Raw genomic sequence first — 12,644 nt, 5'->3', positions numbered from 1 at the left:
TCCCCGGCCCCGGCCCGGCCCCGGCCCGGCCCCGGCCCCGGCCCCGGCCCCGACCCCGGCCCCGGCCCGGCCCCGACCCCGACCCCGGCCCCGGCCCCAGCCCCGGCCCCGGCCGGCCAGCGCCGCTTGGGCCTCGGCCGCCCCCCGGCCCGGCCCGGCCCGGCCACACTCACCGCGAGGGCTGGCGGGCGGGCGGGCGGCCGAGGCTCGGGGGGCCGCGAGCCCGGGGCCGGGCCGGAGCCGCTCAAGCGCCGCCGCCGCCGCTGCCGATGCCGCCGCCGCCGCCGCCGCCTGCTCCTCGGCCACCACCCCGCCTCCGGCCGCCGCCGCCGCCGCCTCGGGCTCCTCGGGCCCGGCTCCCGATGCCTGCGGCCGCCGCCTCCGCCTCGGCGCTGCCCGCGCGGCGCCTCCTCTCCATCAAGGCCGAGGGCGGCCCGAGGGGCAGCGCCCGAGGGGGCCGGCGGGCAGCCGTCTCCTGCAGCGGCCGGTGGCCATCTTTAATCCTCCTCCTCCTCCTCCTCCTCCTCCTCCCCCCGCAGGCTGGGCCTCTCCTTCCTCCTGCTCTCCTCCTCTGCCTCCTCTTCCTCCCGCCGCCGCCGCCGCCGCCGCCGCTCCGACTCCTCCTCCGCGGCCCGCCCCTCCTCCCCTCCCCTCCCCTCCCCTCCCCCTCCTCCGGCTCCTCCCGAGCCGCAGCCCCGCACCCCGCTCCCGGCCCTGCGTGCTGGGGGGCCCGGCCTGACCTTCCCACTCGCCCCGCCCCCTCCCCTGGCAGCTCACCTGTGCTCCCTCCCCGGCCCCTCCCTCCTCCCCTCTCCCCCTCCCTACCCGGCCGCTCCCGAGCCTGGGCGAGGGGCCCCGGCCTTCCCTCGACCGCGACCCCCACGCTCAACCGCCGGAGAGGGGCCGGGAACCGAGCAGCGCCCTCGCAGGGGGCCGGAGACCGAGGCGGGCCATCGGGCAGCCCCGGGAGGAGCTGCCCGCCAGGAGCCGACTGTCCGGAGCCTTGCTGTTCCCTTCTGTGAATCTGGAGGGCATCTTGTGTGTCTGCAAATCATGAATGTCTACATGTTGTAAAGCAAGATAGCTATTCTCCATATCACGTGGATATGTTTGTGATGGTCATCTTTATTATATATTACATGCTTATGTCACATGTATGTATTTATGATATATTTATATTATATAATATATTTTCTATCATGTGTGTACTTCTATATTTATTATTTATTATACGTATATTTATATCACACGGACATATTTATACTTGTTATATGTTATGTAATGTATCTATATCATGTATATATTTATAATATATACTTATTTCTTATTGTTTTGTATATATTATATATTTGTATCACATGTATACATTTATAATATATAACAATGTAAATTTATGATAATGTTATATTGTTACATCATAATTATTAACATCTAGATACGTATGTCACGTGATCTTTGTGCCGTGCATGGATATGGGGGTGAAGCCCAAGGATAGACTCCGAGTTTTTGCACCACTTATGCGTTGTTCAGAAACTCATCTTTCAAAAACTGAGGACTTTGCCAATTTTTGCACGCAGCAATTTTGTTGGCAAATAGGGCATCCATCTGGGTTGACTACTTTAAACTGGTTTCTTGGTGGGGTAAGAGAAGTTGGGTAAAAGGACTATAATTATCATAATAGGGAACTCCCTATAATTCAAATCACCTGCTCTTCACTTCATAATCTTAAAATTGTCATTTGACAGTAATTAAGGAACGGCTAGGTGGCGCAGTGGATAGAGCCCCGGCTCTGCAGTCAGGAGGACCTGAGTTCAAATCCGACCTCAGGCACTTAATAATGACCTAGCTGTGTGGCCTTGGGCAAGCCACTTAACCCCATTTGCCTTGCAAAAAAAAAAAACTAAAAAAAAGAATGTATTTTAGAGTAATTAAACCAACTAGTTTTCCATATAAAGAGAAATAGAAACTTCGACTTTTACTCAGCTAAAAATGAAGCAAATGGAAATTGCCTTTTCCTTCTTCCTTTAGCCACTTTGCCTTAGTGGGATTGAAACAACTTGTGATGATTTACTCTCTCATGTTGCTGGGTAACTAACTGCAAGGTTCAGTATTGCTGACACAGACTATGCCTGAGAGCACTTTGGGGATTACAGTGCCTGTTGTTTTGGGGAAGTGACTACCAAGGAAAAAGCCACCTTGCTTCCTCTGGGGATTGAAAAGCCTGACATGAAAGGTATCTGGTTATGCTCAAAGAGATGGAACAGGAAAAGTAATAAGATAAAGTCAATTTCCACTGCAAAAAAAAAAAGCATGGATTTTAAGTTAAAGGTTCAAATTTGAAGTTTTCATAAGGGTTCTTTTGGATATCTTCTCAGAAAATATTTGAGTGTAATTCTATGGCAAAAAAAAAAATTAGTCAACCAACATTTATTCAACTCTTACTATGGCCCACTCACTGTGGTAAGCCTTGGGGATACAAAGCCAAAAAAGAATACCTATCCTCAAAAAGTTTATAGTACGATGAGGGAGATATCATGTATGTAACTGGGTATTTACATGATCTATACAAAATACATAGAAGCTTAAAGGGGAATACACTGAAGGCAGAGGGAAATGGAGGAAAAGGTGCTATTTGAATTTGAATTGATTCTCGAAAGAAGACAGGGAAAGCAAGAATAGAAATAAGGTAGCCCTGTTGCAATCATGACGAACATTCAGAGTAAAGAAGTGGAGACTAAAGATGAGCATCGTTTCAGTATATGTAAGCTGCTGAAGCTGAATTGATTTTGTGGTAGGGAATCGAGTGCATGTGGTCTGAAAAGGTAACAAGGGGCCACCTTATAAAGAGCTTTAAATGCCAAACAGATAAGGGTTTTTTTATTGAATTTTTATTTTTTTCTCAATTACATACAAACAAAAACTTTTTTTAACATTTTTTTGAAATTTCGAGTTCCCTATTCTTTCCTTTCTTAAGAAAGCAAGCAATTTTATATAAATTATACATGTAAAGTCATGCAAAGCATTACCATATTAGCCATGTTGCAAAGCAAAAAACATGAAAAACAAAGAAACCAAAAATAATAAAAGTTTCAGTCTGATTCAGATTTCATTAGTTCCTTTCTGGAGATGGAAAGCAGTTTTCATCATAAGTCCTTCAGAATTTTCTTGTATCATTGTATTGCTGGAAATAACTAAGTCATTCATAGATAAAGTCATACTATAATATTGCTTTCACTGCATACAATGTTCCTCTGGTTCTGCTCATTTTTCTTTGCATCAGCTCATGTAAGGTTTTCCAGGTTTTTCTAAAAACATCTTGTCATTTCTTATAGCACAATAGTTTTCCAGCAAAAGCACATACCTCAGTTTGCTCAACCTATCCCAAATTGATGTGCATTCTTTTAATTTCTAATTTTTTAACCAACAAAAAAAAGTGCTACTATAAATATTTTTTTGTAAATAAAGACCTTTTCCCCTTTTCTCTTAGCTCCTTAGTGGTTGTATTGCTTGGTCAAAGGGTATGCATGGTTTTATAAGCCTTTTTGAGCATAGTTCCAAATTGCTCTCCACAGTGATTAGAGCAATTCACAACTCTACCCACACTGTATTAGTGTCCCTAATTTTTTTTCACATCCCCTTCAAATTTTTCATTTTCCTTTTTTGTCATGTTAACCAACCTGATAGTTATGAGTGTTTTCATTTTCAATTCTCCAATAAATAATTATTTAGAGCATTTCTTCATGACTAAATAACTTTGATTTCTTTTTCTGAAACCAACCTGCTCATATCACTAAGAAATTTATTATTTGGGGAGTGACTTCTATTCTTCTAATTCTCTATAATTTGAGAAATGACACCTTTATCAGAGATACTGGCTATGAAACTTTCCCCCCAGTTTCTTATTTGCTTTCTAATCTTGGCTGCATTGGTTTTGTTTGTGTAAAAACTTTTTAATTTGATGTGATCAAAATTATCTTTTTTATATTCCATAATACTCTCTATTTTTTATTTGGTCATAAGTTCTTCCCTTATCCATAAATCTGACTAGTATAATATTCAGTGCTTCCCTAGTTTGCTTATTGCTTTATGTTTAAATCATGTACCCATTTCGACTTTATCTTGGTGTACAAGTTTGAGATAATCTCTACTTAGTTTCTGCTAAGCATAATCTCTACTTAGTTTCTGCTAAGCTATTTTCTCATTTTTCCAGCAATTTTTGTCAAATAATGATCTCATGTTCCAAAATCTTGAGCCTTTGGGGTTTGTCAAACACTCTTATCATTATGGTCATATACTATATTGTATCGTATATTTAATCTATTCCATTGCTTTGCCATTTCTGTTTCTTAACCAGTACCATGAAGATTCCCATTTTGTAATACAATTTGATATCTGGTATTGCTAGGCTAATTTCCTTCATATTTTTAATTGATATTCTTGACTTTTTGTTCTTCCATATGATTTTTGTTATTTTCTAGCTCTATAAAATTGTTTTTAAGTAATTTGATTCATATGGTAGTGAATAAGCAAAATAATTTAGGAAGAATTGTCATTTTTATTATATTGGCTCAGCCTATTCATAAGCAGTTACAATACTCTAATTGTTTAGAGCTGACATTGTATGAAAAGTATTTTGTAATGGGAGGTTCATATAGTTCCTGGGTTTGTCTTGGCAGATAGATTCCCATGTATTTTATATTGTCAGAGAAGTTTATTTTTGATCCTGGAGATAATAGGTAACTGATGGAGATCACTGAACCAGGGAGTTATGTGACCAGACCTGGTGCTTTAGAAAAATTACCTTGACAGATGAGTAGAGGATAGATTGGAGAAGAGACAGGGAGAAGTTAAAAATCTGATCTGATAAAAAGATATTCTGATGATGAGAGCCTGAACTAATCATATCATGTCAATTTTTTAACTACCAACTACATACCAAGCATTATGTCAGTCTCTAAGGAAACAAAGAAAGGCAAAAACAAAGCATTTCTCAAAGAATTCAAAGTCTACTCAATGGAGGAGACATCATACAAACAATTGCATACTAATAAGATCCATAAGGATAAACTGGAGGGCTTCTCAGGAAGACATCTTGCAGATGGGGGGATTTTAGATGAGACTTGAAAGAAGATAGGGAAACCAAGAAGTAAAGGTGAGAAGAGAGAGAATTTTAAGCAGTGAAAATGCAAGAAATCAAGAGATGGAGACCCATATGTGAGGAATGGCAAGGTTAGAGTCATTGAATTGTAAAAATACATGGAGGGGGAGAATAAGGTATAGGAAGACTAGAAAAGGAAGTGACAAGGTTATAGAGGACTTTAAAAAACAAACTGAATTTTATATTTGATCTTGAAAGCAAACAAGGAGATGAGATCATCAAGTGAGATAGTATAGGTAGAGAACAAAAGAGGGACCCAGGGGCATAACCTAGTTGAAGATCCAGCAAAGGAGTCTGTGAAGGAATGAGCAGATAAATAGAAGAGCCAGGAAAGAGCAGTGTCATAAAAATGAGGACAAAAGAGTGTCAAGGAGAGGTGGGTGACTGACAGTGTCAAAGACTGAAGAGAGATAAAGAAGAAAGAAGATTAAGAAAAGGTCATTTGATGTGGCAATTAGATCACTGGTAACTTTGGAAAGAGGTTTCAATCACATGATGAGGTCAAAAGCCAGACTGCATAGTTAGTTAAGAGAGAAAAAGGAAAGAAAATGGGAGGAATCAATTGTAGACTGGATTTTTCAAGGAATGTAGCCAAGAAAAGGAAAAAAATATGGAAAAATAGTGGGTTGAAGATTATTTGAGGATGAAAGAATATTATCATGTTTGAAGTAGGGAAGCCACCAATTTATAAGGAAAGATTGAAGGTTAATGAGAGAATGGGAATAATAGAAGGAACAATATTCTGGAGAAAGCAAGATGTATGGAATCACATGGAGAGATGTATTGAAGGAACAGATTGAGAGGAAGGTGTCTGGGTTGTGTGGAATGAAAAGGAAGAGATATGAGGGAGCTCTCTGTGAATAGTCTCAATTTTTTTTTGAAAATGATTTATACAACAGCTGTGACTGCACAAATGGACAGAAGTAAATATATTCAAATAATGATAGACTTGACAGTGATTTGGATTTGCAGAGTACTCAAGTGAGGTTTGAGACAGGATGAATATGAGGATGGAGTTTCCTTTGGCAATAGTAGGGATATCTGGCCTTTGGGTAAAAAGACATTATTTTAGACAAGATGTCCATGAGAGATAATAAAATCACAATGTTTGAAATTGATTTTAATTTTATTTTAAAGACTTATGAATAGGTTTAATATTCTTCCACCCCATGAGAATCTAAACTCCCTACCCATGTAACTTTAGACTTCACCAGAAAAACTTGCCAAAACATCATCTCCACTCTTTACTCAGGTAGCCTTGGTCATCTGAGTCTCAATTCTATTATTATAATTTGTATCTCCATCCTGGTATTGTACACCTTTATAACCTCAAGGGGTGTTCAGGTAGTACTGAAGGAGAAATACCTATCTAGGTTTTTTTAATATAAAGAAAGTATTATTTGTGCTTGTCTGATGTTTTCTAAGGGTTTCCTCTAACCTAGATTGTTCAGCTTAAACCCCTCTCAGGTATAAATTTCCTCCAGATGTTCAATGTAACTCCACTGTTAAATGTAAATTCACCAAGATAAGAGCAATCTTAGTTCAGCCCTCTAAACCTTCTCCAGGTTCCTGCCTCTCAGGCTTCCAAAGTGGGTATCTGACCCCAGTCACATAAAGAGGGTGGGTCATCCTTTAAACCCCTTTCTCATGATTCTTCCCTGAACAGGGAGTGGACAAGACTATAACATTTTGACCCATTTTTCCCTCCATGTTGGACTCAGACAAGCCTAGCTATTTCTTATTATTACTTCCCTTTTCTTTCTCTCTTTTCCTCAGGCATTCTTTCCTTAGACCTTTGTTATTCAGTCCATCCTTAAGTAACCTACTATCTCTCCAGAAAAGTTTAATCTGTGAATTGCTTATGTTTTGCAGGCCTGTAATGAACTTTGCAGGATTGTGAATTAAAAAATTTGAGCTTTTACATGAACAGGTAAGTAATAAATTCTTCACCTCAAGAGCCCTGATCTTTGTGATGCCAATGTCTAATTCCCTATCTTCAGGAGGACTAGCATCTCTGTTTTGAGGGCTTGCCTAGTCCTTTTGAGGGTTATTCATTCTTGAACATACTTTGGTGTTTACCTGTCACTCAACTCTCACCTGTGGTTCCAAAAAGCATGCTCAGAGGCCACACCCCAGTAAACTACTAAGACAGGTTAAGTCAGGTTGAGCATAACTGACAGAAATCAAACCTGTGGGTGAGGGAGGGAGATGTCTACCAAGGCCATAAAAACTTTCACCGATGGGAATGGGTGGATGAAAACATTTTGTTCCAGTAGCCACAAAAATGGCTGAAGCAGGCACCCTAGAGCACTTAGAGCTTCATCAAGCATGGAAGATACCAATGTATTCTACTCCATCCTGAGCCATTGCCAGTCATCTTGAATTTTGGATGACTCAGGAACAGAGAGTGAAACACTGCAATTCTGCTTCACTTGAATACAATTCATGTGGAAATCAAGACATCACAGCAATGTCACTGGTCATCTTGGGAGGGGGGGGAATGAGGACCAACAACAACCTCACCCAGCACCCAAATGCAAGTTTCTTTGTAACCTCACCCACCACCTACTCCTGATCTTTAACTTGCCACTGAACCCAGAGGAAAGAATGTGCTTGTGACTCCGAATAGCCCTCCCTCACTTAAATCCAATTTGTTTGCAAGTCATGACATCACCTTCCTGATATCTTGGTCCTCTTCAAGAAAAGGTCAAGCAAGGAAGTAACACCACCTATTCAACCTAAATTATAATTGAGTCAATCAAAACTTCTTTAGCCCCTCATCCTTTTATCTGATGATTTTTCCCATTTTCTTAATGGGGAAGCAAAGGTGACTCTCATCCCACCTCCTAATTAAAAGGTTTAATAATCTGAACTTTGCAAAAAGAAGATCCATATACTGTCAGACCAATCAGAAGGAAGAACCACCTGAGGCATCCATTTTGACCTACTTAGTTAAAAGATTTGAGAGTTAACTTATTAAACTGATAAAGCTCAGAAATGTTGAACCCCAGTCTATCTTTATTAATTTCATTTACAGCAAAAGTAATATAATATAGAGGGAGAGGAGAACACCACCTGAGAAAAAACCTTTACCTATTATTTCTGGATGGAATGATAATCTAAAGGGGCAATCAAGGGTGTGTTGAGAGGCACAAAGTAGAAAGAAGTCCTAATCTTATAAATCCCTTAAAATGACATACCTTGTTAAATAAACTATAGGCAAACTAAGTCAGGCTACAGATCAAATTACTTAAAGGACTCAACAATGGATTAATTTGAGAATGGAGATTTACCTGTCACCAAGGTAACCAAGAAAACTCAGTAAATTTAAATACCATGAAACAAAAGGCCAAAGCAATACATTAATGATAATATTAAATACCATAAAAGTCCTTATAACCTGATAACTCACTCCCATCTTGAGATCCAGATGTTCCAGTTAAAAAGTTTGCTGGTTCCTGGAAACAGCTTCTTTAAGACATTCTTAAATCTCATTCTCAGGGCAGTTCTGAAGGAAGTTCCTCATAATCTGTTTATCTGATTCCAAGTCACTTGCAGAGATTCCTAGATGATTCTGCTAAAATCTACTATTAACAAGACTTGATATAATTTAATAAAATATCTTAAATTTCTTTTTTTCTGTAATTAGTTGATGTGGTGAAAACCAGCTCCAAACTTATGGATGGAACCCAATTTACAGAGCTATAAGAAGAACAATAAATTAGGAACCCATAAATTTACCTGAAACTTCAAAGAATTTCAGTTTTTACATACTACTTGCTGTTTCCATCTTTCCTGAACCCTATATTTGCTTTAGATAATACCAGGCTAAAGGAAGAATCTTAAATCTCTTAGTATCTTCAGTCAGAGGCTTTAAAATAGGAAAATAATGTCACTTTCTTTGCAATAATAAAATTTTATATGTAAAACTTTAATACAGTTCTGAAAACTTGTTATAACATTCTCAAAGCCTGTATATCTCTTTAGAAACATTTAGAAATAATTTTATAGATAGAGATACATAAATATGTGGATATGTATATATATGCAATATACAGAGAAAATAGTTTGTTCTATTGCTTTCTGAAAAATTATTAGTCCATTTAATTAGAAAACTTTTATATTGTTGTTTCATTTCCCCCTTTTGAGGATATTATGCCCATATCACTCTGAAAGACTGGAGTACTTTGGGAAACTAATCTTATACATAAATATATAACTATTAACGAGTGGATAACTAGTCAAAGAACTTATTTACTTAGTTCCTTAGGATTTGGAATTGACTACAAATTCAGATTGAAATAGAAAAATCTTTCATACTTGCATCCTATCAAAGTACTCTAAGATATTTTAGTATTTATAAATCTGTTAATTTGTATTAATAGTTAAATTTAGCATTGCAACAACAACAACCTCCACTGATTGCCTGCCCTAATTATAAAAAAAAAAATTGCTATAAAAGGAGGGACATGTTTATGATATCAAGACTGTTGCCTCAAGGGCATTGAGTAACCTGACATAAGCCAAGGTAGGGGAAAATTCCCTAAATTCTGTTTGATTCTAGGCAAAAAATCACAGTCAATCACTAAGAAAAGTTCCACATTATTCATAGGGTATCATAGCCAGATGCAGATTTAACCAGAAAAGAAATTTTCCTGTTCAGAAAGGAAATAGCATGAATATGGTTCTGATTTCTCAAACTTCAGTACTCTAGAATTTTATCACAAAATGTCATCAGGATTGATCTGATCTTATGACCCTCTTAGGTCTTATGACCAATAGAAAGTCCGAAGAAACCTCAAAGACAAGGATAACTTATGGAGTAAGTGCTACTCTTCTCCCAACTGTAAATTGCCATTATTATCATCTACTTTAAAGCAAATACACTCTATTAATTATATGTTTTCAAAAATTTAGCATAATTTTTACAACTCAGTTCATAATCTAACAGCTTCCAGATTAAAATAAGTTATTTTTCTTTTTTCTTTTTTGGTTTTTGCACGGCAATGGAGTTAAGTGAGAAGTTATTTTTCTAACAGCATTTCTTATACAATGGTTTCCCAAATTTCACAAGAAAAAATTTTAGAAACACAATAAGAGAGGAGAATTACAAAGAATGTTGAATACTTTGGACATATAATAGTGTTTGCATCAGCAATTTTTGTTTAACATCTTTTTTATACAAAAAAGGTTCAAATTCTGGGTTTGAGGAAAGAAGTGTTAGGACTAGGAGAACTCATTGGAATAGACTCCACTATTATCATGTTCCCAGAAAAGTCTTTCACCCAGGAAACTTAGCACTCTAGAGAGTATTTCAACTGATAACCCGCACCTTAACAGTAGCCTCAGTAGCCTCTGCCCTTAAATGACATAACTGGAATGCTGAATAAAACCCCCCTCCCAAGCCTCCATTGAAAGAGGGCTCACAGCCAGCCCAACCATTTCACACCAGCTACACTCCTTTGGGTTTAACCTCATCTTTAACCTCCCCCATCACCACTTTTAGCTACTTTTTGTGTTGTCTTCATTAGATTGCATGCTATTTAATGTCAGGAACTGTCTTTTTCTTACTTGTATTTCTTAGAACAGGGTCTGCCACATAGTAGCACTGCTTATTGAATTGGTAGTAATAATGATCTCTACAAATTATTTTTGAGATCCAAAAGGCATTAATAAGCATTTTTTAAATGAGAAGCTTCTACTAAATAGTCTCTAAAAGGCCTTTCAACTCTAGAGTGGCAAAAACTGGATAAAATAACCATTGAGCATCCTAAAAGATATGCAATAAAAATATGGAGAGGGAGAGAAGAAGATGAACAAAATAACATTCTGTAAAAATTCCAGGTGACTCAAATAGGACTTACTTTATTGATTAGATTACAGAGTGGAACAAAATGATACACTCTGTCTAACAATTAAAGAAAGAAGTTTCCTTCACCTAGGAAAACTAGCCTGACCTATGTGGGATAGACCATTAAGAAAATTTTTCCATATACTAGACTTACCTCCTCCTAGCAGTTGAGTGATCAAGGAACTTTCTAAAAGAAATGCTATGGAAAGCACCAATCACATCCAGGAAAAAAAACTACAGAGGTTGAATGCAGACCAAAGTGTACTATTTTCACTTTTTAAAACTTATTTTATATATTTTTCTATTTCTGATGCCCTTTTTTTCCTTCTAGTACTTTCACCACATGAGTAATTTGGAAATATGTTAAACATGATTGTACATGTATAAAGTTTATCAAATTGCTTGCTGTCATGGGAGTGGGGAAAGAAGGGAAGGAGGTTGAAAAACATGGAATGCTAAAGATTACAAAAAGATTAATGTTGAAAACTACCTTTGTGTGTAACTGAAAAAAATAAAATGACATTCAAAAAAAAGTAAAGTGTTTGCAGCCTAAAAGAAGTTAGGTGGAACAGTGATTAGAGTATTGGATCTGGAATCAGGAATACCTGAGTTAAAATTTAGCCTCAGACATTAATTATGTGACCCTGAGCAAATTATTAACTTCTATCTGCCTCAATTTCTTCAACTGTAAAATAAGGACAATAGTAAGGACAAGATCACTTACCTTCCAGAGATATTTTTTAATTACACTGTCAGTAGGGCAGAGAAGATCTTATGACCCTGTTGTGAGAATCAAATGAGATAATATTTTAATACATTGCTTCATATAGAGTAGGCAATTTATAAATGCTCATTTCCTTTCTACATGGCAGGACCTTAGGAAAAACTAGTCCAGTCTATGTGGCAAGAACCCTGGTAACTGTTGCTCTTATCACCAATGCAAATAAAAGATTCAATTTGATTTTTCATTGTTGAATTGCATCTTCAGAGAATCTAAAGAATTATATGCAATATATTTCTTATGTTCCAAAAGATGTGTTCTGGTAGATAACAGAATAATAAGTTCATATCCAGAATGGAAATATAAATTTTCTTATTGATATCCTTTAAATGAAAAATCTAGAGGGCAACTAGGTGACACGATGATTGCAGTGCTAGGCCAAGAGTCAGCACTTGAGTTCAAATCTGGCCTTAGACACTCACCATGTATCCCTGTCATTCACTATTTTGCTTCAGTTTCCTTTACTGTAAAAATGAGCTGGAGAAGGAAATGACAAACCAATATCTTTGCCAAGAAAACCCCAAATGGGGTCATGAAGTGTTGGACATGACTGAACAACAAAAACTGATAATCTCCCCTCCCAAAAGTTCTTCAGCAAACACTTACTTAAATATACTGTAGTGACAAAGACAGACCATGCTGTCAGATGCCTCACACTTTGCCACCTAGACTGCTAAAGGTTTGTTGATAATAATAGAACCCCTAATATGACTTTTGTAGTCAATTATAATATATATGATTGCCTTAAATACCACGAAAAATTATCCACCCATTTTCTCACATAGCTATATTATTTAACATAAAGTTTTTGTTGCTAATCACCAGGAACCATATGCAGCTGAGATTATATTGAC

The 12,644-nt window shown here is 38.3% G+C and overlaps 2 protein-coding genes across 3 annotated transcripts in view; one reads left to right on the top strand and one right to left on the bottom strand.

The window, feature by feature from the left end:
- WDFY3 (WD repeat and FYVE domain containing 3) overlaps nucleotides 1-255 on the bottom strand; it is a 311,818-nt gene extending 311,563 nt beyond the window's left edge. The window contains exon 1 of the mRNA XM_074228578.1: nucleotides 174-255. The gene's annotated coding sequence lies outside the window, so the exon portion shown is untranslated. The remainder of the gene's footprint in view (nucleotides 1-173) is intronic.
- On the top strand, nucleotides 236-8,306 carry LOC141517520 (uncharacterized). Of its 2 annotated transcripts, none has more exons than XM_074228579.1 (2): nucleotides 236-1,154; nucleotides 7,031-8,306. In XM_074228579.1, exon 1 carries the CDS (start codon nucleotides 270-272, stop codon nucleotides 1,020-1,022), a length of 753 nt encoding a protein of 250 aa, XP_074084680.1. In that variant the 5' UTR covers nucleotides 236-269; the 3' UTR covers nucleotides 1,023-1,154; nucleotides 7,031-8,306. The 2 variants fall into 2 exon arrangements, with proteins under 2 accessions (XP_074084680.1, XP_074084681.1); XM_074228580.1 differs by lacking the exon at nucleotides 7,031-8,306 and adding an exon at nucleotides 2,029-2,220.
- The last annotated feature ends 4,338 nt before the right edge of the window (nucleotides 8,307-12,644 follow it).

The sequence above is a fragment of the Macrotis lagotis genome, chromosome 3 (assembly GCF_037893015.1).
Source record: "Macrotis lagotis isolate mMagLag1 chromosome 3, bilby.v1.9.chrom.fasta, whole genome shotgun sequence".
Taxonomy (NCBI): domain Eukaryota; kingdom Metazoa; phylum Chordata; class Mammalia; order Peramelemorphia; family Peramelidae; genus Macrotis; species Macrotis lagotis.
This window is presented reverse-complemented; position numbering and strand designations above follow the sequence as displayed.

Bases quoted from the DNA above. Each gene is read 5' to 3' on its own strand.
- LOC141517520 (XM_074228579.1), top strand. From the start codon at position 270: ATGCCGCCGCCGCCGCCGCCGCCTGCTCCTCGGCCACCACCCCGCCTC.